This window comes from Lepidochelys kempii, chromosome 5 (genome assembly GCF_965140265.1).
Source record: "Lepidochelys kempii isolate rLepKem1 chromosome 5, rLepKem1.hap2, whole genome shotgun sequence".
NCBI classification, from domain to species: Eukaryota; Metazoa; Chordata; order Testudines; family Cheloniidae; genus Lepidochelys; species Lepidochelys kempii.
Window position 1 is genome coordinate 41,045 of NC_133260.1, and position 24,597 is coordinate 65,641.

A 24,597-nucleotide genomic window follows, 5' to 3' on the forward strand; every position below is an offset into this window, starting at 1 on the left:
TCGTTGTCTGCAGGATGGCATGGCTGATGGCTGCATCTTTCGCTGCTCCCTGGGTGATGGCATAGTGGGTGGGGAAGGTATGGACGGAGCGCCAGGTCACATGTGCCTGCATGGAATGTGTTGTAATCCTGTCGGGCAGCAGGGTATTAGCCTGCCTGCAGCATTCTGTAGAGACCCACTTTGATATGTGCTGTGAAGAGAGAGCTTGTCCTCACGACCTCGCCACAATGCCTATGAAAAGGTACAGAAGACGTGGGTCCTGTCAAGATAGAACACAAATGCATGGCAGATGTTGGATGAGTGCAGGGTCCTGTCCGCTGTAGAGACATGTGGCTTAGGATGGAAGACCAGGAAGTGAATGGACTGACTGAGATGGAACTCTGAGACCACTTTCAGAAGAAACTTAGGGTGAAGGCATAATGAAACTTTGTATTTTTGGAATACTGTATATGGTAGGTCGGCCATTGTGGCTGCCAATTCGCTGACCCGCTTAGTGAAAAAGATGGCAATGGGAAGGATGACCTTCATGGATAAGGTGAGAGGGAGCACGTGGCCAGGGACTCGAAGGGAGGTCTGGTGCGGGCAGAGATTACAAGATTGAGGTCCTGGTGTGGGGATAGTAGTTTAGAGGACCGATGGGAAGTTATTTGTCAGCCCTTTCAGAAAGGGTAAACATTGAGTGGCTGTCAACCAGTGGGAGGAACGTACTAAGCGCTGCCAAGTGGACTCAGACTGAGCTGATGGCGAAGTCTGAGGTCCTAAGTTCCAGGAGGTACTCCAGGACGGTAGGAATGAAAGATGTCACTGAAGGGGAAATAGAAGTGTTGTGCCCAGGTGGTGAAATGCTTCCATTTCACTGTGTAGAATGCCTATGTGGAAGCTTGTCTGCTGAGCGTAAGTATGTGCTGCACTGGTGTCAAGCAGGCAATGTCTACGTGCAACCACCATCCAAAAGCCAGGCCAGGAGGCAAAGCAAGCCTGGGCAGGGACGTCTGACTCTGCCCCAGTCCTGGGTGAAGAGATCCAGCAGTGTGGGGAGGTGGATTAGGGGATGGGTGGAGAGTCTGAGCAGGTCTGGAAACCAGAACTGTTGGGACCAAAATGGGGCTATTAACAGGACCATGGCCCAATCGTGTTGGATCTTGCACAGTACCAGGGGAATGGGGCGGGGGAGGGAGGAAGGTGTAGTGGAGGCCACCTTGTCACAGAAAGAGGAGAGCATTGACTTAGGAATCATGCCCGTTGGTCCCCCAGGAGCAGTACATAAGAACGGCCATACTGGGTCAGACCAAAGGTCCATCCAGCCCAGTATCCTGTCGACCGACAGTGGCCAAAGCCAGGTGCCCCAGAGGGAGTGAACCTAACAGGTAACGATCAAGTGATCTCTCTCCTGCCATCCATCTCCCCTCTGACAAACAGAGGCTAGGGACACCATTCCTTACCCATCCTGGCTAATAGCCATTAATGGACTTAACCTTCATGATCTTATCTAGTTCTCTTTTAAACCGTTATAGTCCTAGCCTTCACAACCTCCTCAGGCAAGGAGTTCCACAGGTTGACTGTGCGCTGTATGAAGAAGAACTTCCTTTTATTTGTTTTAAACCTGCTGCCTATTCATTTCATTTGGTGGCCCCTAGTTCTTATATTATGGGAACAAGTAAATAACTTTTCCTTATTCACTTTCTCCACACCACTCATGATTTTATAGACCTCTCTCATAACCCCCCTTAGTCTCCTCTTTTCCAAGCTGAAAAGTCCTAGCCTCTTTAATCTCTCCTCATATGGGACCCGTTCTAAACCCCTAATCATTTTAGTTGCCCTTCTCTGAACCTTTCCTAATGCCAGTATATCTTTTTTGAGATGAGGAGACCACATATGTATGCAGTTATTCAAGACGTGAGTGTACCATGGATTTATATAAGGGCAATAAGATATTCTCAGTCTAATTCTCTATCCCTTTTTTAATGATTCCTAACATCCTGTTTGCTTTTTTGACTGCCGCTGCACACTGCGTGGACATCTTCAGAGAACTATCCACAATGACTCCAAGATATCTTTCCTGATTAGAGGAGGGGGAACTTGCCGTTTTTGCAAGTGGCAAAAAGGTCCAAGTGACGGGTGCCCTAGGCTTGGCAGAGGCAGCAGAGAGTGGGGTTGTGTAGCTTCCACTCACGATTGAGGTACCCGATCCAGCTGAATGTGTCCACCAGAGTTTTCTACATTCCCGGGAGGTATGTCACGCAGAGTGTGACACTGTGGCAGATATACCAGTTCCAGAGGCAGATGATCTCCACACCGGGTGACCAGGACTTGGTGCCTCCCTGCCTGTTTATGTATGCTGCTGCAGTGGTATTGTAGGAAAGGAGATGAACATAGCATGCTCGGATAAAGGGCAGGAATGCAAGGCAGGCAAGGCGGATTGCCCACACCTTCAGGATACTGATGTGCATGTGGGCCTTGTGCCGAGTCCAAGCCCCTGGGATGGCATGGCCATCCAGGGTGAGCACCTGAACCAGCTAGGGAGGCATCTGTGCTGAGAGTGGTGGTTGGGATGGGAGTGGGGCAGGGGGTGCCTATCATCACTTTGGAAGGGTTGGTCCACCAGGTGAGAGGCCTGGACTAGACTTGGGACAATCAGTGTGACATCCAGGTGGTCGACATGGAGCCTGCAGACTGATATGAGCCACAACTATAGACAGCGCATGTGCAAGTGCGCATGCAGTGTCACATGGGTGCAGGCTGCCATGGGGCCAACGAGGCAGAGACAGTGACACACCGTGGTGTGTGGGTTGCGACATAGGACTGCTGTCTGGGTGGCAAAATGGCCTGCCGGGAGAAAGGCGTGAGCCACCATGGAATCCAGGCATGCCCCAATGAAGTGGATTGTCTGTGTTGGGAAGAGCATGGATTTTTCCTTGTGGATTTGGATACCAAGAGTGGCAAGGAGAGAACAAAGAGTGCAGATGGCTGACGTCATCTCAGTGAGGCAGTCATCTAAGGAAGGGAACACAGAGTACCCCAGCCGCCTTAATTGAGCTGCCACGACCACGAAGACTTTGGTGAAGACCCTTGGGGCTGTTGCAATGCCCAAGGGGAGGACTCTGAACTGGTAGTTGTTGTCACCCATGCAAAAGCAAAGAAACTTGCAGAGGGCTAGGCAGATGTCAGGGTGGAAATACGCATCCTTCATGTTGAGAGCTGTGAACCATGACCCCTGGGCGAGGTAGGGGATGATGGAAGCGAGAGTCACCATACAGAACTCAGTTTTCATGATGTGTTGAGTAGTCAGAGATCGAGAAGGGGATAAGAAAGTATGGGGAGTAGAAGCTTTTGCTGACTAAGGGATTAGACACTGGTTCTATTGTGCCTTTCACAAGGAGGGTGTCTGCCTCATGTTGTAGGAGGTTGCGATGAGAATCCCACTAGGCATCTGGGAGGGGCGGGAGGCGCGCAGATGGAAGGGAAAGCAATTTGATTGAGTAACCGTGCTGCATGATCTGTAATACCCAACAGTCTGTGATGATCTTGTCCCAATCATGGACAAATAAGGCAAGATGGTCCCCAAAGGTTGTAGGGCCGGGATGGTGATGTGGGGGGTTCGCAGGTCTCAACATCCACATCAAAACCGTCCCGTTGGTGGATGCCATGCAGAGGAGGTGGCGGTGGCTGAGTGTCGCAGACACTGTGACTGAGCATGCTGTTGTGCAGGCTCCTGATACTGGGGGTAGGTGGCCTGGTATGGTGCATAGGAGCATAACTGGATTGCTTTTGACCAGGTGCTAGGATGTATTTCCCAAGAGACCAGAATGTTGCTCTAAAGTCCTTCAGAGAGTGGAGGGACTTGTCTGTCTTCACTTAGAACAAATTGTCCTTGTCAAAGGAGGAGGTCCGGGATGATGGTCTGGATCTCCCTGGGGAAGCCAGAGGACTGCAGCAAGGGACTGGAAGGATGTATTTGCTACATCCACTGCAGCTTGGAGGCCGACCTTGGCCATCAGGCGACCTTCCTCCACTGGGGCCTGGAAATGCTGCTGTTTGTCCTATGGCAGATCCATAGCTTGGCATAGTTATGAAAGTCATACTTCGCTAGCAGAGTACAGTAGTTAAGAGATGTGGAACTGCAGGGCTGTGGAGGAGTATACCTTATGGCCCAAGAAGTCGAGCGTTTGGCCGCCGTAGGGGTTAGAAGCTCCTCACCCGTTCAGACACCGTGTGCACCACTAGCAAAGTGTGTGTGGGGTGGGGGGAGGAAGAGAAAAAAGAAAGTCACCCCCTTGGATGGGACAAAGTACCAACGTTCCGACCTCTTAGGCATGGGGGTACATGAAACTGGTGCGTGCCAGACTGCTTATGCAGACTGGAAGATAGCGTGACGTGCGATGGTCCCCTGGGCTGGAGGATGTCCAACAGCTGGTAGTGTTGGTCCTGGACTTCCTCTAGAGGTGCCCAAGTCCAGAAACACCTGCTGCAGCACCTCTTGGTGCTGGCAGTGATCAATAGGGCTCTGTGTTTGTAGCGGAAGTCATGGAGTCGATGACTTTCTGTGACCTCCATAAATTCTGCGGTGGCCAACGTGGCTGCCCCCAGGCCTGCCCAAGCAGCTGGCTACAGGAGTGGCTCTGCAGCCAGCTCGGGTGACCCTGCAGTCAGCTGCACTGGCCGCTGTTAGAGCAGCCCCAGGCACCACCCAAGCAGCAACTGGTGAGACTGGCCCTGGGGACCACCTGAGAAGTGATCTTAGGGGCAGCTGGAGCAGCCACTTTTGGCAGACCCTGGCAGCGGTCCCTGGAAACAGCCACTATTGGTGAACCCTGGCAGCAGTCCCTGGGTGCTCGGAGCAGCCCTTGCTCAATGGCCCCTGGACAGACGGAGCAGCCATTGATCAGCAGCCTCTGGCAGCTGGAGCTGCTGGCCCTGTCCCCCCAGCAGCGGCCCCCACTTTTCACCAGCAGCAGGCCCCAGCTCCTCCTGAGGCACCCCCCTCCAGCAGTGCTCCCCTCAAAGATTTAGTCAGGAGTATTTATAGTATCAGTCATGGACAGGTCACGGGCCGTGAATTTTGGTTTATTGCCTGCGACCTGTCCGTGACTTTTACTAAAAATACCCATGACAAATTGTAGCCTTAATCATCAGGAGGCAAGAGGGCTGGGGAAATCAAGGCTTCGTCGGGAGAGGATGAGACAACCATTGGTATTGGCTCCCACTCAGTCTCCGTTTCCGGTGCGAACTGGGCGTTTCCAGCACAGAAGTCCAGACAAAAGCTTGCGAGACCTGGGAAGGCAGATATGGGCAGTGTTACGGGTCCCTGGGCGGCCACTGTGCCCAGTGGGTTGGGTCCCAGGGGTACAGAGGCCCCAAGGGTATCTATACCAGGGCATCTATACCAGGGCGGTAGTGCCCAAGTATATCCTGCCTGGTGCAGCGGTCACACCTGGGAGTCTGAACTGCACAGGGACACAGGGGAGAATGACGGTTCCTCTGCAGAACAGCCACCTGAGTCCAAAGAGAACTCTGGTAGCGGTGGAGCCCTCAGTGCCAATGGCCGAAGTGCAACTGCCAGGTGTGGTCTCTGGCCCAAGAGAAGCCAAAGAAGCGGTGTGTCCACTGGAGTAGGGGGCTGTTGTACCAAGAGCAGCGGAAATGGCAGGTCTGGATGCGCCATTGGGAGCAGAGGCTTGATGCACCCAGGTGTCTAGGAGACATTTCTCCGACGGCTGGAGTGTGGAGGCATGTGCAGTGTGGAGACTCTGGTTGTGTTGGAGGTGCATGCCATGGAGGGCTGTCGTGTACCTTTTGCCTCTTAGCTTTACCCCTGGAAGAGAGGAGCTTAGGTGGGGTCCACATGCAACATCTCACCCGACATGGCATGGCTCAGGGACCAAATGCTGTGCTTAGTGGAAGTCTGCAACAGGGACATGCCGCGATGCCCATTAGAGAGCTTATGACCCTCATGCTTGGACTTGTCCTGTGCCAGTGATACCATCGGATCCAGACAGGAAGTAGTGGGTGGGGCACTCACCACTGGTTGAAGGACAGTGCACCGTTAGGTGCACTGGATCCAGATCGGATTGGATTCCACAAGTGGATAGCCTCCTCTTCCATAAGGAATTTCCGGAGTCACAAAAGGTGGGTCCATGAGGGAAAAGACTTGCAGATCTCGCAGTGTGCAGCAAGATGTGCAACCCCCAAGCAGTACAAGCAGCAGCAGTGCTTGTCGCTCATTGAGAACGAGCGAGGGCACAACACAGTTTTTGAACCCAGAACATAGGGCATGGTCCTCAACGAAGTTGGGGTGGGCCCCGAGTGGGGCAAAACCAACTACACTAACTAACTATGAACTATCTACACAAGAAGATTAAACAAGCTAACAATATACACACAGACAAAGCATTCTTATAGCAGACTACAAGCATGGAGGAAAGCAGATTCCGACTCCAACCATGAGGCGGTGATAGGGAACTGAAAGACTGTCGTCCCACACAGCCTCTTATAACCTCACCTGGAGCACAAGGCAACGTACGACACACGTGCAGGTTAACAGATACTGCTACTGAAAACTTCTGGCTCTGGCGCATGGCATGCATGCCCACCTGCGTTTCAAATACTTATAGGACTATCACTTGAAGAAAAATCAGATTCTCAGACCAGAAGGGACCACTGTAATCATCTAGTCTGATTTCCTGTGTAGCACAGGCCATAAAACTTCGCCAAAATAATTCCTAGAGCAGATCTTTTATAAAAACATCTGATCTTGATTTAAAAATGGTTAATGACGGAGAATCCACCATGATCCTTTGTAAATTGTTTCTATGATTAATTACTTTGCATGTAATTCATTGCCAAATACAGAGGTAAAATAGCCTCTTTACTCCTCCTCAAGATCCAAGTTTATGGATCCCAGGATCGCATTAGCTCTTTTGGCCACTGTGTCACACTGGGAGCTCATATTCAAATTATCCACCAAGACCCCCAAATCTTTTTTTAGCGTCACTGCTTCCCAGGATAGAGTCCCCCATCCTGTAAGTATGCACTACATTCTTTGTTCCTACATGAATTCATTTACATTTAGCCATATTGTTTGCTTGTGGCCAGTTTACCAAGAGATCTAGATCACTCTGTCCTCTTGATTACTTACCACTCCCCTAATTTGTGTGCTATCTGCAAACTTTATCAGGGTTAATTTTGTTTTCTTACATGTCATTGATAATTATGTTAAATAGCATAGGGTCAAGAACTGATGCCTGCAGGACCCCACTGGAAACAATAATGTTTACCCATTTACAGTTACATTTTAAGGCCTATCAGTCAGTTTTTAATCCATTTAATACGTGCAACGTTAATTTTATACCATTCTGTTTTTTTAATCAAAATGTCATATGGTACCAACTCAAACACCTTACAGATATCTAAGTATATTATGTCAACACTATCCACTTTATCAACCAAACTTGTAATCTTATAAAAAAGATATCAAGTTAGTTTGAAAGGATCTATTTTCTGTAAACCCATGTTGATTTACATTTATTATATTACTATCCTTTAGTTCTTTATTTTTTGAGTCCCATATCAGCCATTCCATTATCTTGCCTGGGATCAATGTCTGGCTGGCCATCCCATTTTTTACCCTTTTTAAAACCTGGCAAGACATTTGCTTTCTTTCAGTCTTCTAGAACTTCTCCAGTGTTCCAAGATTTATTGAAAACCAACATTAATGGTCCAGAGAGCTACTAGGCCAACTCTTTTACAACTCTTGGACACAAATTATCTGGACCTACTGATTTAAAAATATCTAACTTTAATAGCTTCAGTTTAACATCCTCCAGATATACCAGTGAAATGGAAAGAGTGTTATCACCATATGGTGAAACTATATCATCTGTTTTTCCCCAAATATAGAACAGAAATATTTATTGACCCCCTCTGCCTTTTCTGTATTATTATTGATAATTCTACCATTTCCATCTGATAATGGACCAATACCATTGTCAGGATTCTTTTTGTTCTGAATATACTTTAAAACTCTTTATTGTCCTTAACTTTGCTATCCATAGATTTCTCCTTGTGTCCTTTGGTGCCATTATCAATGTTTTACAATTCCTAACTTCTGATTTATATTCGTTACTACCAATTTCTCTTTCTTCTACTGGGGGGAGGGGCGGGGGAAGAGAAGGAAAGAGAGAGTAATCTACTAGATTTCAGCACCGAAAAGGGTTTAAGGTCAGAGAGATTATTAAAATCTGATTATTGTTAGCAAAAGAAATAATCCAGAACAAGGTTTGGAATCTACATCATACTTGCAAGGTGCTGGAACTCCACACTATCCGGGCTGGAGTTCTCCATCAGGTCTCTGAACAAGTGCTTGTATCTAAGACAGACAGGATAAAGGGGTGTAGTCACATTTCATATACAGTCACCATCAGCAGCATCTCCTATTGTTGATAGTACAAGGGATGAGAAAGTTCCAGCTTTTGGAAAGGGAGGACTAATCAGTCAATCTTGAAGCACTTCCCCTCACTCAGTACAGTCAGTTCCCCCTTCTTCTCCCCACATACACCAAATGTTTATCACAATCTGGAGAGACCTCAGATAACTGCATAGCTCCCTGTATCCCCACCACACACACACCTTGGAATCTGTGTGGGCTGCGATGGAATGTTCTGACCTGGGGTCACTACAGCCATTCTACCTCTATCCACCAGCAACAGACTACAGTTCCATGGGGTCCCCTCTCTTCACCTCTGATTATTCCTAGTACTAATCTTGGTGCTAAAATGACATCTGAAGGCTCAAGGCTGCTTCCTTACTGATGGAGCCTCTGCAGTGGCAGAGGGAGCAGATCCTCCAGCTGCCATCCCAGGAACTCAGGTCGAGACTCTTGAAGCTTCTTAAACCGGCAAAATGCCTTATTCTTCTTCACCTGCTCCTGCGTGTGACCAAGCAAAGATGAAACATAGGTTTGAAGTACCAGAAAGAAGCAGTATATTCTAGTGGTTTGAGTGGGGACCCTAGAAAAGAACATCTACTTACCCTACAGTAAGTGGGTTCTTCAAGCTGTTGAGAGCCACAGACTACATTACAGGTGTGCATGCACCTTATGCACGTGAGACATTTTGTTGTGGCTCGCAGTGTCCATCGGGATGGCGCATGCACCCTTGTGCCCCCTCCCATATGAAGGCCGAAAGGGTAGGGTTCCCATGACCCTCACTTGCAGTCCAAAGCCTGGGTTGCTGAGTGATCTGTACTGAGTTTGGATCTATTCAATATCATCATAAATGAGTTAGCTAATGGGATAGAGAGTATACTTATAAAGCTTGTGGATGATACTAAGCTTGTGGAGGGGGTTTGCAAGCACTTTGGAGGGCAGGATTAGAATTCAAAATACTCTAAAAAACTGGAGAAATGGTCTGAAATAAACAGAATGAAATTCAATATGGATTAAGGCGAGATATGATAGAGGTCTATAAAATCATGACTGGTGTGGACAAAGTAAATAAGAAAAAGTGTTATTTACTCCTTCTCATAACACAAAAACCAGGGGTCACCAAATGAAATTAATAGGCAGCAGATTTAAACAAATAAAATGAAGTATTTTTTCACACAACTCACAGTCAACCTGTGGAACGATTTGCCAGAGGATGTTGTGAAGGCCAAGACTATGACAGAGTTCAAAAAAGAACTAAATAAATTCATGGATGATAGGTCCATCAATGGCAATTAGCCAGGATGGGCGGGATGGTGTCCCTAGCCTCCGTTTGCCAGAAGCTGGGAATGGGCGATGGAATGGATCACTTGATTACCTATTCTGTTCATTCCCTCTGGGGCACCTGGCATTGGCCACTGTCGGAAGACAGGATACAGGACTGGATGGACCTTTGGTCTGACCCAATATGGCCATTCATATGTTCTAAGGAAAAGTGCACCATACTACATTTAGGAAGGAATAATCAACTGCACAAATACAAAATGGGAAGTAACTACCTTGGAAGGAGTACTGCAGAAAAGGATCTGGGATTATAGCGGATCACAAACTAAATACGAGTCAACAATGTAAAAGCGTTGCCAAAAAAAAAAAAGCGTATATCATTCTGGGATGTATTAGCAGGAGTGTTGTAAGCAAGACACAAAGTTATTCTTCCACTCTACTTAGCACTGATAAGGTCTCAACCAGGAGTACTGTGTCCAGTTCTGGGCACCATACTTCAGGAAAGATGTGGACAAATTGGAGAAAGTCCAGAGAAGAGCAACAAAGGTCTAGAAAATACGACTGAGGAGGAAAGAATGAAAGAAAATCAGGTGTATTTAGTTTGGAGATGAGAAGACTCAGGGGGGACATGATTATAGTCTTCAAGTACATGAAACGCTGTTGTAAAGAAGGGCATGATAAAATTGTTCTCCTTAACCACTGAGGACAGGACAAGAAGTAATGGGCTTAAATTGGAGCAAGGGAGATTTAGGTTAGACATTAGGAAAAACTTCCTAAACGTACGGGTAGTTAAGCACTAGAACAAATTACCTAGGAAGGTTGTGAAATCTCTGTCATTGTCTAGTCTGTTCTTAAAAACCTCCAAACAATGGTCAGGTATGGTGTAGATAATATTTTGTCCCTCCTCAGTGCAGGGGACTGGATAGATGGCCTGTCAACAGTCTCTTCCAGTCCTACATTTCTATGTTATCACAGCGCCGATCCCCTTCAGCACAGCTGATTTCAGGATCAGGTGGAAAGCCTAGAGTGAGAGACAGGAGGCAGAAAGGATCACACAAGGGAGGGGAAGACAGAGCAGGATCTCAAACATATTAGGTTGGGATCCTCACTGGCGCAGTGCTAATGGTCAAGTATCACCACTGAAGTATCAAGGTCTGGTGTCATGGCAACAATCCTTCTGCCGCAGCCATGGTGATGGTAAAAAGTTCTTTTCTCTCCTCTCCCTGAAGTCTTTTTAAGGACCCACAAAAAGGCAATGAGTAGAATAAGCCATCCTCATTATTCTTACAAGTAATTAGGTCATATTTCCAATGTACCAATTTTAGTTAATTAATTTCTGCTCTTTTTTTACACCAGTCATAATCTTAACACAGTACTTGAGCATTATCAATAGACTCTTTCTTTAAATTAATTCAGTCTGTCTCCTTCCCATATCTTTTCTTCAAGAGTTTTATATAACAGATCATTATGACTATTCATAAACCTTTAGCCTAACTAATGAAAAGTGGGTAACAATTAACGTAGGCCTGCTAGGCCTCACTTATAACAACAAATGGGACACCTTTCACTAAGGTGGAGGGGTGAGGATTCCCAAGGAATGCAAAATTGCTTTAGACAATTTCAAGTGAGTGTAGGTAGATCAGTCAGTCCTCTTGTAGAATAATTCCAAGCTCTCAAAGGGCATGTCCTCATTTGTGGCTTGTACCTCTTGGGGGATACCCAAAGCCTGAAGCCACAATTCTCTCTGCATTGTCACTGCAGTGGTTGTGGACACAGCCATGATATCCAAGACATCAGTTGCCCTTCCTGTGTTATGTGTTTTAGCTCCTCCCTGCTCTCATGAGCAAGCTTAGCCACAAAGGGTGTCACCCTGTCCCTAGTCAAATCATATCTGCCCAGTAAGGCCTGGTAGTTGGCCACCCTCAACTGAAGTAAAGCCAATGAGTACAGTTCTCTTGCAAAAAGATCTAAATGTTTGGGATATTTGTGTTTTGGTATGCTCTCGATAGAACTTATCTTCTCTTGAACAGCCACAATAACTAGGGAGCCAGGGTTGGCATGGGTATAAAAGTATTCAAACCTCAAGAAGGATAACTGGTAGGTACCATTTCTCAATTAGTTTTGATGTTGGTGTTATAATGACTGGTGTCTACCAGAGTTCTCGCTGGATCTAGGAGCCCCTCATTTACGGGGAGGGTGGGCAGGACCAACAGAAAATGTCAAATAACTTGTGGGATTTTTCAGAGATGACTGCAGTCTCTATCTCCAAGGTGTCAGAAATCTGCATAAGGAACTCCTGAAAAGCCTTGAAATCATCCAGTGCCAGGTCTACCGTCTCATCCAGCAAAGATGAAGAAAGATCCTTAGGAAGTGACAAAGGATAGTGGCACACTTCTGAATCTTGCTCCTTTTGGTGCTCCAGCAACATGTCTTGCTAGGAAAGCCACTTGAGCGAGTGGATTTTCTCCTCCTCCATGATGGCAGGCACCAGCTCTTTGAGGCTTGTGAAGGTGGGCCCCAATAGGTGGCATCCTGTATGTGTATCAGTAGCCAATGGGTTGCTGGCTGGACCAGTGGTTGAGCTCTGTAGAAGTCCTCAGGTTTCTCAGTGGCAGCCCTCATGGAACTTAGAGGGGAGCTAAGTTCCCTCTAAGCTGCATGGCTGCGCAGTTGCCTATTAAGCCCTACACATCACCTCCATATTGGTGCACATATAATTAATTTTGCACATGGACGTAAAAAATTAGAGGGAACACTGGAGGGGAAGCAAGAAAAAAGTGTGCTCTGGGGATGGAGAGGAGTGGTACACCTCCTCCATAGGCGATGCTGCTGGTAGAGTGCTGTCAGTAACAAGTTCTGTGTCAAAATTTGTGCATTCTGAGTCTGTTCTTCCAGAGCCAGAGTCGACATTGGCAGGGACACTGCTGGTACTGGGCCCAGCGAAGTCTGCTGCATCACAGTCTGCTCCTTCTTGCCAGTCCTCAACACCATGCAGGACCTGGCCAGCTTGTTTCCCTAACATTTTCTTGTACCTCTGAGAGGACACCAACCTCCTTCTCAAGCTCCCTCTCCAGTGCTCAGAGAAACCGCCTGTTGCACTCTGCTTCAACTTCCGAGGTGTCAACTTCAGTGTCAAGACTTAGTGGTTTCAGTACTAGAGGGAATGCCAGAACCGAAGTCAATGCCGGCACCAGGTCTTGTCTCAGCATCATTTTTCCCTGCAGAGGTCTTCAGAGTTCCCTTCCTTCTTGATTGATTGCTGGACCATGTGGGCTTGAGTGTTAGAAGGGTCTTCGAGCCTGGTTTTTCTGGAGCAATCTGATCCAGGAGGTGCATCTTAGGACTTGACAGTCCTTGAAGAGAAGGATAGGCAGACCAAGCATCTGCTTAGGATATGGGATTCTCCTAAGCAGAACACGCACCTGCTGCGCCTCTTTTAGAGGACTTAGTCCAAAGGATGGGCAAGGCTAGAAACCTCTGGGTTCAGAGTCCCACATTTTTAGTTCTTTGTACAGGGGAATGTGTATCTGTGGAGGGGAAGCAGGGGATTACAGGGTGGTCTGAGCAGTAACATTTGATTAAAACAAGTATTAGAACAGATTAGAGTGATAGGTTGTTCTGAAGATTCTCAGAAGTTTTTGAGGTGTTCAAGCCTGAGCTAAGGTGTAGTGGGTGAGACACCAGCTGGATTCCATCTTGCTGCCACGGAGGTAAGAAGGAACAGAGAGGATCATAGAAGATATGGGTTGGAAGAAACCTCAGGAGGTCATCTAGTCCAACCCCCTGCTCAATGCAGGACCAACCCCAACTAAATCATCCTAGCCAGGGCTTTGTCAAGCCAGGCCTTAAAAACCTCTAAGGATGGAGATTTGAGTCTCCATCACCTCCCTAGGTATCCCATTCCAGTGCTTCACCACCCTCCTAGTGAAATAGTTTTTCCTAATATCCAACCTAGACCTCCACCACTTCAACTTGAGACCGTTCTTCCTTGTTCTGTCATCTGCCACCACTGAGAACAGCCTAACTCCATCCTCTTTGGAACCCCCCTTCAGGTAGTTGAAGGCTGCTATCAAATCCCCCCTCACTCTTCTCTTCTGCAGACTAAATAAGCCCAGTTCCCTCAGCCTCCCCTCATAAGTCATGTGCCCCAGCCCCCTAATAATTTTTATTACCCTCTGTTGGATTCTCTCCAATTTGTCCACATCCTTTATGTATTGGGGGGCCCAAAACTGGATGCAATACTCCAGATGTGGCCTCACCAGTGACGAATAGAGAGGAATAATCACTTCACTCAAACTGCTGGCAATGCTTCTACTAATGTAGCCCAAAATGCTGTTAGCCTTCTTAGCAAACAGGGCGCACTGCTGACTCATATCTAGCTTCTCATCCACTGTAATCCCCAGGTCCTTTACTCCAGAACTGCTGCTTAGCTGGTCCCCAGCCTGTAGCAGTGCATGGGATTCTTCCATCCTCAGTACAGGACTCTGCACTTGTCCTTCTTGAACCTCATCAGATTTCTTTTGGCCGAATCCTCCAATTTGTCAAGGTCACTCTGGACCCTATCCCTACCCTCCAGTTTATCTACCTCTCCCCAGCTTAGTGTCATCCACAAACTTGCTGAGGGTGCAATCCATCCCGTCATCCAGATCATTAATGAAGATGTTGAACAAAACCAGCCCCAGGTCAGACCCCTGGGGCACTCCACTTGATTCCGGCTGCCAACTAGACATTGAGTCATTGATCACTACCCATTGAGCCCGACAATCTAGCCATCTTTCTATCCACCTTATAGTGCATTCATCCAATCCATACTTTTTTAACTTGCTGGCAAGAATACTGTGGGAGACTGTATCAAAAGCTTTGCTACTGTCAAGGTATATCACATCCACGCTTTCCCCATATGCACAGAGCCAGTTATCTCATCATAGAAAGCAATCAGGTTGGTCAGGCATGACTTGCCCTTGGTGAATCCATGTTGACTATTCCTGATCACCTTCCTCTCCTCCAAGTGCTTCAAAATGGATTCCTTGAGGACCTGCTCCATGATTTTTCCAGGGACTGAGGTGAGGCTGACCGGTCTGTAGTTCCCCAAATTCTCCTTTTTTTTTTTTAAAGATGGGTACTATATTTTCCTTTTTCTAATCGCCTGGGACCTCCCCCGATCGCCATGAGTTTTCAAAAATAATGGCCAATGGCTCTGCAATCTCAACAGCCAACTCCCTCAGCACCCTCAGATGCATTAGATCCAGCCCTATGGACTTATGCATGTCCAGCTTTTCTAAATAGTCCTTAACCTGTTCTTTCACCACTGAAAGCTGCTCACCTCCTCTCCATACTGTGCTGCCCAGTGCAGCATTCTGGGAGCTGACCTTGCCTGTGAAGACTGAGGCAAAAAAAGCATTGAGTACTTCAGCTTTTTCCCCTTCATCTGTCACTAGATTGCCTCCCCCATTCAGTAATGGTCCAATACCCCTTTTACGCCCTTGTAAAAGAGCATGAAGAGTCACTGGGAACATCCACCATCCTGATGGACACAGCTAGTCAAAAAATATCTGGTCCTGTGCGTGAGACACATGTACACTTATAGTGGGATCCAGACTGACACATACCTAAAGAGCCACCAGAACTCCCAAATCCTATCTAAACGCATCTGACACTAACTGATTTTGTGACATTCGGCAAGCCACTTCTCCCTCTCCAAGCCACCATTTCCCACTTTCAGAGAGGATAACAGTACTGACCCACCTCATAAACGTATGTATGTGTGTGCATGAGAAAGATAAACTAGTTCTTATAAATACTTTTAAAAAGAGTGTCTAAAGTAGATCTAGGAATGAAGAGCTCACTAATTTCACTTGTCACCAGTTTAATATGATGTGGAGATGCAGCCTTGCATCATCTTATGGTGAGAACTAAAAACAAGTGTATCTGAGAGATGTGCCTATCCTCCAAGGAGGCCAACAGAGTGCATGTATGCATGCACCCAGAGGTGGGCAAAAGCACATCCTTAATGCTTCCCACCACAATGTCTCCGGAAGTTGGGAAATCTGCACTGATATTAAAATTTTAAAAAGTCAGAGGGTCAAGGGGGTCCTTCTGAGGAAGACTTTTACCCTTCATGCAATTCCCCTAACTTTAGAATACAAGTCATTTAAAAGAGGATTTTATGTAAGACATACTGTGTGTTTTGAGAGGGACCTGGCAAGAATGGAAGGGAGGTCTCTTCCCCATCTCCTATAGGAGAAGGTAGATTTGAGGAGGTGGCAAAGGAAAGATATCCTAGCTGGGAGTCCCCCTGTCAGGGTTCTCTTGGTGCTTTACCCAGTAATGGAAAAGGCTAGGAGCTCTGGTAATTCTCCAGCCAATTCTGGTAATTGTCCAGCTCCTCCTTCCTAATGATTCCTTTTCAAATTCCCTTGACTGGTGAGTTCGCACTGAGCCAGCCAAAGGAGGAGCAGGAGCCAAATTCCCCAAAACCGGAAGGGAAACTCTTGATTTTAGAAGAGGAAAAGCTGTGCTCCCTCATGATCCCCTTTTATTTAAATCTCTAGTTTTGAAAGTGTGACGTGCTAAATAAGTACTGAATATTTCATCATGGGGGGGCAGGGAGGGGTAACAGTTTGGAACAGGAAACAACTGGTCCCTCACTGCTATCTCTGGAATGAAAGAGTGGCATGGCACAAAAAAAAAAAAAAAGGGCAGGGGGGCACTCACCTGCAGGGTTTTCTTAGCTTGCTCCAAGTTTTCAGCATAGTGGCCATAGAGCTCCATATTCTGACAGAAACCCTCCAATCCTAGCCCCAAGTGCCCTCTTTCCAAGTGAAGCAGCAGAATCCTGTGTGCAACGACAGCAACTCAATGAGAGGGTTACATGATCACCAAAATTGCCTTGGCTCCCTCTAGTTCAAGTTCTGTTCTATCCATTTTGGGATCTGTCACCCCTCTCACACCCAGAAATTAAATCCAGGATTCATACTCAAGGGATCCAGTAGGAACTAAACAGAATATTCTCTAAAACATTGGAAAGCTCACTTTCTATGGCTAAAAAAACCCTACCCAGCAAGTGACCAGCGTGTGGGTAGGCATATGAATAGTTTAATAATATAGTACCTTATATGCGCAATAGCTTATGGCTAATATAAAAATATATATAAATTTAGAATCAATAACTCCAAAAACCAGAAACAAATTTTAAACACACAACTTAAAATACAAAATTAGCCCTTCTCTAAAATCAGTTACACCTGTAAAATCACCACCCGTAAAATGATATATGCAATAAGAAAAAAAAATTAGGAATACATTATTTCACTGAGGTCAAAGGTAGCCTCTCTTTCACATACTTTTTCTTATTTTTATGGCTGATCAGGCAAATAGGGGAACAGCCCAAATATCTGTACATAGCAAATATTCTAATTTCTGAGCTGACATGGTAAAAGGCATCTGGGCCAGGAATGGAGACAAACTATATATTTCTCAGATGGCAGTACAGGTTACAAGACAACAAACAGCATGATTAGTTTTCAACCTGGCTAGACTGAGATGGACAAAGAATTATGTCTCTCAGTACCAGCATACCTCACTTCCAAATAGGCCCTCTATGTAGTATGGAAATGGAGGCCTATAAAGGCCCTCCCCTTAATAGACTGTTGTTCAAAATTCGTGACTGAGTCCCCAATGAAGTGATCAGACAGCAGAGTGGAGTGCAGGACATCGTTAAGAGCAGGTATAGTAAAATGCGATGAGCCGGGCATACAGCGAGGCTCACTGACAATTGATGGACTGCACCTTGTCGCCAAGTGGTACATACGGGAACTGAAACGACCACTCGGCCAACCTCCAAAGAGGTGGGAAGATTTTATCATGAAAATACATGGCCACACATGGAGAAGGAAGGCCAGGATACGAGAAGAATGGAAGATGTGTTGTGATCGGTGCAATCTATACAAGGGCTGAAGGACCAATCCATCAAGGTGATCAGGGTGTTCAAAATATCCAAATATTTCTCATAGCTATGGATTATCTGGATAGATGTGTGCAGGTCAGCAGCTCCCTGGGCACATCTCCAAGCCCCACCAATGTTAGTTATCTTCCACCGACGCACTCTCCCACCCATGTGTGGTACTCCCTCAAGCCGGTCACTTACTGGCTGGTGCAATGTATGGATTCCAGGCGACCGAAGATGGCTTCCCGCACAGCTGGCTGCAGCGTCCCTTTGGCCTTCAGAATTGTCACAAAATACTAACCAGGAAAGAAGTACACAGAAGGGTTATACCCACAGTCCACACAAGGAAGCAGCTACACTCAGCCCGCAGCAACACCAAGAAACTGCAGGACCCCCCACCCTCAACAGCAGTGAGAGCAAGCATAAGAGAGCTCCTACCCTACTGGCATCAAGAAGGTAAGGCTATTCCTCAGTGACTGTCTTTCCCCATCATCGTACGCAGGTGATGAGCGCCCAAGGCAGCCCCACCGCTATCCCCAGGAAAAGGTCAGCAACTCTTAGGGCTTTATAGTCTGTTATTTTGTTTCACGACAACAAATGAGAATATTATCACCTTCCTTATAAACTTAGTTTATTCCTCACTGGACCATCAAACTTTCTGGGCCAACCCCCTCATAGCAGCAACCATGCCACTGCACTGGAGGACCTTGGCCAGCACAAATTTATTTGAAAACTCACAGGTCTCAGAGCCATGAACAGAGGTAGACTTCACAGAGCTGGACGGGATTTTTTTTTGTTTTTTTTGTTTAAGTATGTTAAGATTCTTTTTGTTCCTAAGTGGTAGAATTTTCAATAATACAGAAAAGGAAATGTTCAATAAGTGCTCCTGTTCTTTATTTGGAAAAAAGCCAGATGATATAGTCTCAGCATCATCTGATGAAGAAACTTTCTTGTCCAACAGTAAGTTGGGAGGCTGTTAAACAGCAGCTACGAAAGTAAGATATTTTTAAAATCAGCAGGTCCAGATAATTTGCATCAAAGAGTCCCAAAAGAACTGGTGGAGGAGCTCTTGGAATCCTGGGGAAGTTACAGAGGACTGGCAGAAAGCTAATGTTGTACCAATTTAAAAAAGGGTAAAAGGATGACCTGTGCAATTATAGGCGTGTCAGCCCAACATAGATTCCAGGAAAAGAAAAGCATTGGGTGATACAGGATTTGATTGATAATTATATTCCTTTAATTCTTTAATACTGGATTTAGGGACACTGGTTTAAGTTTGGCTGATAAAGGTAAGGAAAGCATAAAATCATAGACACATAGGACTATAGAAGATCTTGATGGGTCATTTACTCCAGTCCCCTGCACTGAAGCAGGATTATCTAGACTGTCCAGATGGTGTTTGTTTAACCTATTCTTAAAAACCTTCAGTGACCACTCTAGTTAATTTGTTCCACTAATTAACTACACTTACAATCTGGAAGTTTTTCCTAATGTCTAACCCTAAATCTCCCTTACTGCAATTTACACCCATTATTTTTTGTCCTGTCCTCAGTGGATAAGGAGAACAATTTTATCGCACTTCACTTTATAACAGCCTTAAAGACTGCTATGCTCCCCTTTAGTCTTCTCTTCTCCAGACTAAACAAACACAGTTTTTTTTCAATCTTTCCTCCTCAGTCATATTTTCTAGATCTTTGTTGCTCTCCTCTGGACTTTCTCCAATCTGTACACATCTTTCCTGACGTACGCTGCCCAGAACTGGACACAGTACTCCCGGGTAAGACCTTATCAGTGCTGAGTAGCGTGAGAGAATTACTTCTCATGTCTTGCTTGCAACATTCCTGCTAATACATCTCAGGATGATATTTGCCTTTTTTTTTTGGCAACAGTATTACATTGTTGACTCATATTTAGTTTGTGATTCACTATAACTCCAGATCTTTTTTGTAGTACTCCTTCCTATGTAGTGATTTCCCATTTTGTATTTGTGCAATTGATTATTTCTTCCTAAATGTAGTACTGTGCACTTTTCCTTACTGAATTTCATCCTATTTATTTCAGATCATTTCTCCAGTTTGTCAAGGTCATTATTCTATTCCTGTCCTCCAAAATGCTCGTAATCCTCTCCTCTGCTGTCCCCAGCTTCGTATTGTCTGTAAGCATTATAAGTGTACTCTTTATGCCATTATCCAACTTATTTATGAAGATATGGAATAGAATCAAACCCAGGACAGACCCCTGCAGGACCCCACTTGATACGCCCTTTCAGCATGACTGCGAATCATTGATAACTCCTGCGTACAGTTTTCCAACCAGTTGTGCACCCAGCTTACAGCAGGATTGTCTAGGACAGTGGCTTTCAGCCTTTCTAGACTACTGTACCCCTTTCAGGAGTCTGATTTGCCTTGTGTACTCCAAGTTTCAACTCACTTTAAAAACTACTTGTTTACAAAATCAGGCATAAAAACACAAAAGTGTCACAGCACATGATTACTGAAAAATTGCTTACTTTCTCATTTTTACCATATAATTATAAAATAAATCAATTGGAATATAAATATTGTATTTATATTTCAATGTATAGTATATAGAGCCATATAAACTAGTCACTGTGTGTGAAATTTTAGTTTGTACTGATTTTGCTAGTGCTTTTTATGTAGCCTGTTATAAAACTAGGCAAATATCTAGATGAGTTGATGTACCTCCTGGAAGACCTCTGCATACCCACAGGGCTATGCATATTCCTGGTTGAGAACCACTGGTCTAGGCTATATGTCCCTAGTTTGCTTATGACAAGGTCGTGTTAAACAATATCAAAAGCCTTATGGAAGTCGAGATATGTCATATCTACTGCTTCCCCCTATTCTCAAGGCTTGTTACTCTGTCAAAGGAGGACATTAGGTTGGTTTGACATGCTTTGTTCTTGACAATGTAATGTAACAGACCTAGATTTCTGTAGGGTATTTGACTTGGTACCATACAACATTCTGATTAAGAAGCTAGAATGATATACAAATCAACATGGCACATGTTCACTAGATTAAGAAACTAGCTAAATGACAAGTCTCAAAATGCAATCGTAAATGGGGAATCGTCATTGAGTGACTGTTTCCAGTTAGGTCGCGCAGGTATTAGTTCTTGGCCCTTAACTAGTTAACATTTTTATCAATGAACTAGAAGAAAACAAAATCATCACTGATAAAGTTTACAAATAGCACAAAGATTGGAGACGTGGTAAATAATGAGGAGGGCAGGTCACTGATACAGAGCTATTTGGATCACTTGGCAGATTGGGTGCAAGCAAACAATGTGTTTCAATGTGGCTAAATGTCAAGTTATCCATTTAGGAGCAAAGAGTCTAGGCCAGGGATCGGCAACCTTTCAGAAGTGGTGTGCCGAGTCTTCATTTATTCACTGTAATTTAAGGTTTCGCGTGCCAGTAATACATTTTAATGTTTTTTAGAAGGTCTCTCTCTAGAAGTCTATATATTATATAACTAAACTATTGCCGTATGTAAAGTAAACAAGGTTTTCAAAATGTTTAAGAAGCTTCATTTAAAATTAAATTAAAATGCTGATCTTACGCCGCCGCCCCGCTCAGCCCGCTGCCAGCCTGGGCTTCCGTTCACCTAGGCCGGCAACAGGCTGAGCGGGGCCGGAGGCTGAGTGGGGCCGGTGGCCAGGACCCCAGACCGTCAGTGGGCTGAGCAGCTCAGCCAGCTGCCGGCCCTGCTCAGCCAGGGTCCCGGCTGCCGGCCCCGCTCAGCCCGCTGCCAGTCTGGGATCCCGGCCCTGCCCACACAGAGCGGGTACCTACCTTCTCTCTGGTTCTAGCCCATTCTCTTCCTCTCTGCACTGAGCTGAAGGTGGGAGTGCACTGAGCACAGAGCTGGGGGTGAAGGTGCAGGCTGAGTGTGGGAGTGCACTGAGCACAGGGTCTGGCCAGGAGCTAGAATGAGGGAGGGGGCTCAGGGTTGGGGCAGGAGGTTTGGGGGTGGAGCGCTTACCTGGGCAGCTCCCATTTGCTGTGAGGGGTGCAGGTGGGAATGTGAGGGGGTGGGTGGGTGCAGGAGCTCCCGTTTGGTGCTCAGGGTGGGGGTGGGAATGTGGGGGGTGCAAGAGTCAGGGCATGGGATGTGGGGGGGCTGGGGGTGTGTGAGGAGGGTGCAGAAGTCAGGGCAATGGGTGTGAGGGGGCTGGGTATGTGTGGGGGGTGCTGGAGTCAGGGCTGGGGTCGTGGGGTGGTGCAGGGATCAGGGCAGGAGGATGGGGTGTGGGGGGGTCAGGGAAGAGGGCTGAGTGTGTGTGAGGGGGGTGCAGGGGTCAGGGCAGAGGGCTGGGGGTGTGTGCTAGGGTCATGGGGGTGCTCCCAGTTCCCTGCCCAGAGTGGCTCACGGCAGGGGGCTAGAAGGGATATGCCCTCATTCCATGCCCCTTCCCTAAGGCCCCATCCTCTCCTCTTCTCCGCCTCCTCCCTGGAGCAGCGAGTGTGCTGTGGCTCCGCTTCTCCTGCTCCCGCACAAGGGCCATCAGCTGATCGGTGGCAGGGAGGGAGAGGAGGAGAGGCAGGAACCCAGCATGCTAGGGGAAGAGGCGGGGGAGGGGGGAGCTTTCCTGCCCTGCAGCAGCAACCGCCAGGACCAAGCTCCTTCACCCTGCCCCCGCACGGCGGCTGGGACCCAACAGGCAGCAGCGTGCCATTAAAAATCGGTTCACGTGCCATCTTTGGCACGCGGGTCATAGGTTGCCGACCCCTGGTCTAAGCCATGGTTACAGGATAGGGGACTTTATCGTTGGAAGCAGTGACTCTGAAGAGGATTTGGGCGTCATGGTGGATAATCAGCTGAACATGAGCTCCCATTGCAATGCTGTAGCTGAAAGAGCTAATATGATCCTTTTGTAACAAGAGGAATCTCAAGTTGGATAAAGAAGGGTTTTTAATCTTTGTATTTCGCACTGGTGTGGCCACTACTGGAATACTGTGTCCAGTTTTGGTGCCCACAATTGAGAGAGAATACTGATAGACTGGAGAAAGTCCAGAGAAGAGTCACAAGAATGTTTAAAGGTTAGAAGACATGCCGTACAGCAAAAGACTCAAGGAGCTGAACCTTTTTAACCTCAAGAGAAGATTAAACAACAACTTTTTAACAGTTTGAAGCCTCCTGATGCCCCTAATGGCAGGTATGCATCTCTGCAACTCTCACAGATCACTGCGGAAAGCACTCTAGGTCCTTTATTGGTTTACAGCAGTGTTTCTGCTGTAAACACTGGGTTTACAGTGGGTTTGGGCTGGGGGTGTGGGGGTGGGGTCACAAGGGTAAGGCCGGTGTTAGGGGGTGACAAGCAGAACAATTGCCCAGGGCCTGCAAACAAAGTTACATGCTTGAGCCCTAGGCTCCCTGTGTTATAGAGCCCCAGACAATTGCCTGCTTGCCACCCCCTAACACCAGCCCTGAGTATTATTAATAATTTACTTACTGATACTTAAAGTAGGGGGTCGCAATTTTTTCAAGTGTCAATGGCGGTGGTGGTGGTCACAATTTATTTATTTTTAAATCCAAAGGGGGTCGCCAGCACAAAAATGTTCATAAATCATAGAATATCAGGGTTGGAAGGGACCCCAGAAGGTCATCTAGTCCAATCCCCTGCTCGAAGCAGGAGCAATTCCCAGTTAAATCATCCCAGCCAGGGCTTTTTCAAGCCTGACCTTAAAAACGTCTAAGGAAGGAGATTCTACCTCTAAGGAAGGAGATGTTGAGAAACACTGGTTTACAGAGTTCCAGTCCCACCCCAAACCATAGTCTTAACAAAAACTCCACAAAGGTACAACTTCAAATGATCTCAGGTGACTTCTCATCACTGGCTGTTCATCCGGACCCTTCTTAAGCCTTGTGCCACTCTGGCTGCCAGTGGAGGAATGCCAGATTCTCCCCTTCCTGGTGTCCCCTGACAAATGCAGTACTTAAATAGTCCTTGTTATCCGGAGTTTAAACATATTGTCCCAAACAGCTACAACCCACCTTGTGTGGGCTTCTATCTCCTCTAGGAGATTCTGGGAACCCTTTTCAGCTGCCCCTGTCTGAGCTTTTGCTCCAGACAGTTCTGCCTCTCTAACCCCAGAGTAGGTCTTCTCTAGCCCTTCTCTTCCTATTTCCTCTTTATAGAGCATGTTCCTGGCCCCCCACAGCTGGAACTGATAACTTCAACTTAATTATCCCCAGGTGTACTCAAATAGCTAAATGACAGGTTTCAGAGTAGCAGCCTGTTAGTCTGTATTCGCAAAAAGAAAAGGAGTACTAGTGGCACCTTAGAGACTAACCAATTTATTTGAAAATAAGCTTTCATGAGCTACAGCTCACTTCATCGGATGCATTCAGTGGAAAATACAGTGAGATTTATATACACACAGAACATGAAAAAATGGGTGTTCTCATACACACTGTAAGGAGAGTGATCACTTAAGATGAGCTATTACCAGTAGGAGAGTGGGGGCAGGGGGGAACCTTTTGTAGAGATAATCAAGGTGGGCCATTTCCAGCAGTTGACAAGAACATCTGAGGAACAGTGGAGGATGAAGGGGGGGGGAATAAACATGGGGAAATAGTTTTACTTTGTGTAATGACCCATCCACTCCCAGTCTCAATTCAAGCCTAAGTTAATTGTATCCAGTTTGCAAATTAAATTTCAATTCAGCAGTCTCTCGGATCTGTTTTTGAAGTCTTTTTGTTGTAATATTGGGTCTGTAATCGAGTGACTAGAGAGACTGAAGCGTTCTCCGACTGGTTTATGAATGTTATAATTCTTGACATCTGATTTGTGTCCATTTATTCTTTTACGTAGAGACTGTCCAGTTTGACCAATGTACATGGCAGAGGGGCATTGCTGGCACATGATGGCATATATCACATTGGTGGATGTGCAGGTGAACGAGCCTCTGATAGTGTGGCTG

The 24,597-nt window shown here is 46.4% G+C and overlaps 1 protein-coding gene across 5 annotated transcripts in view; it reads right to left on the reverse strand.

Moving 5' to 3' along the window:
• Window positions 1-24,597, reverse strand: part of ARHGEF39 (Rho guanine nucleotide exchange factor 39) — a 69,789-nt gene that overhangs the window by 15,822 nt on the left and 29,370 nt on the right. For all 5 annotated transcript variants that reach the window (XM_073343224.1, XM_073343226.1, XM_073343228.1 and 2 more), the window contains exons 4-7: window positions 17,850-17,944; window positions 16,418-16,538; window positions 8,805-8,923; window positions 8,295-8,365 (exon numbers count right to left, since the gene is read on the reverse strand). In XM_073343224.1, coding sequence (XP_073199325.1) covers window positions 8,295-8,365; window positions 8,805-8,923; window positions 16,418-16,538; window positions 17,850-17,944 — 406 coding nt within the window. The remainder of the gene's footprint in view (window positions 1-8,294; window positions 8,366-8,804; window positions 8,924-16,417; window positions 16,539-17,849; window positions 17,945-24,597) is intronic.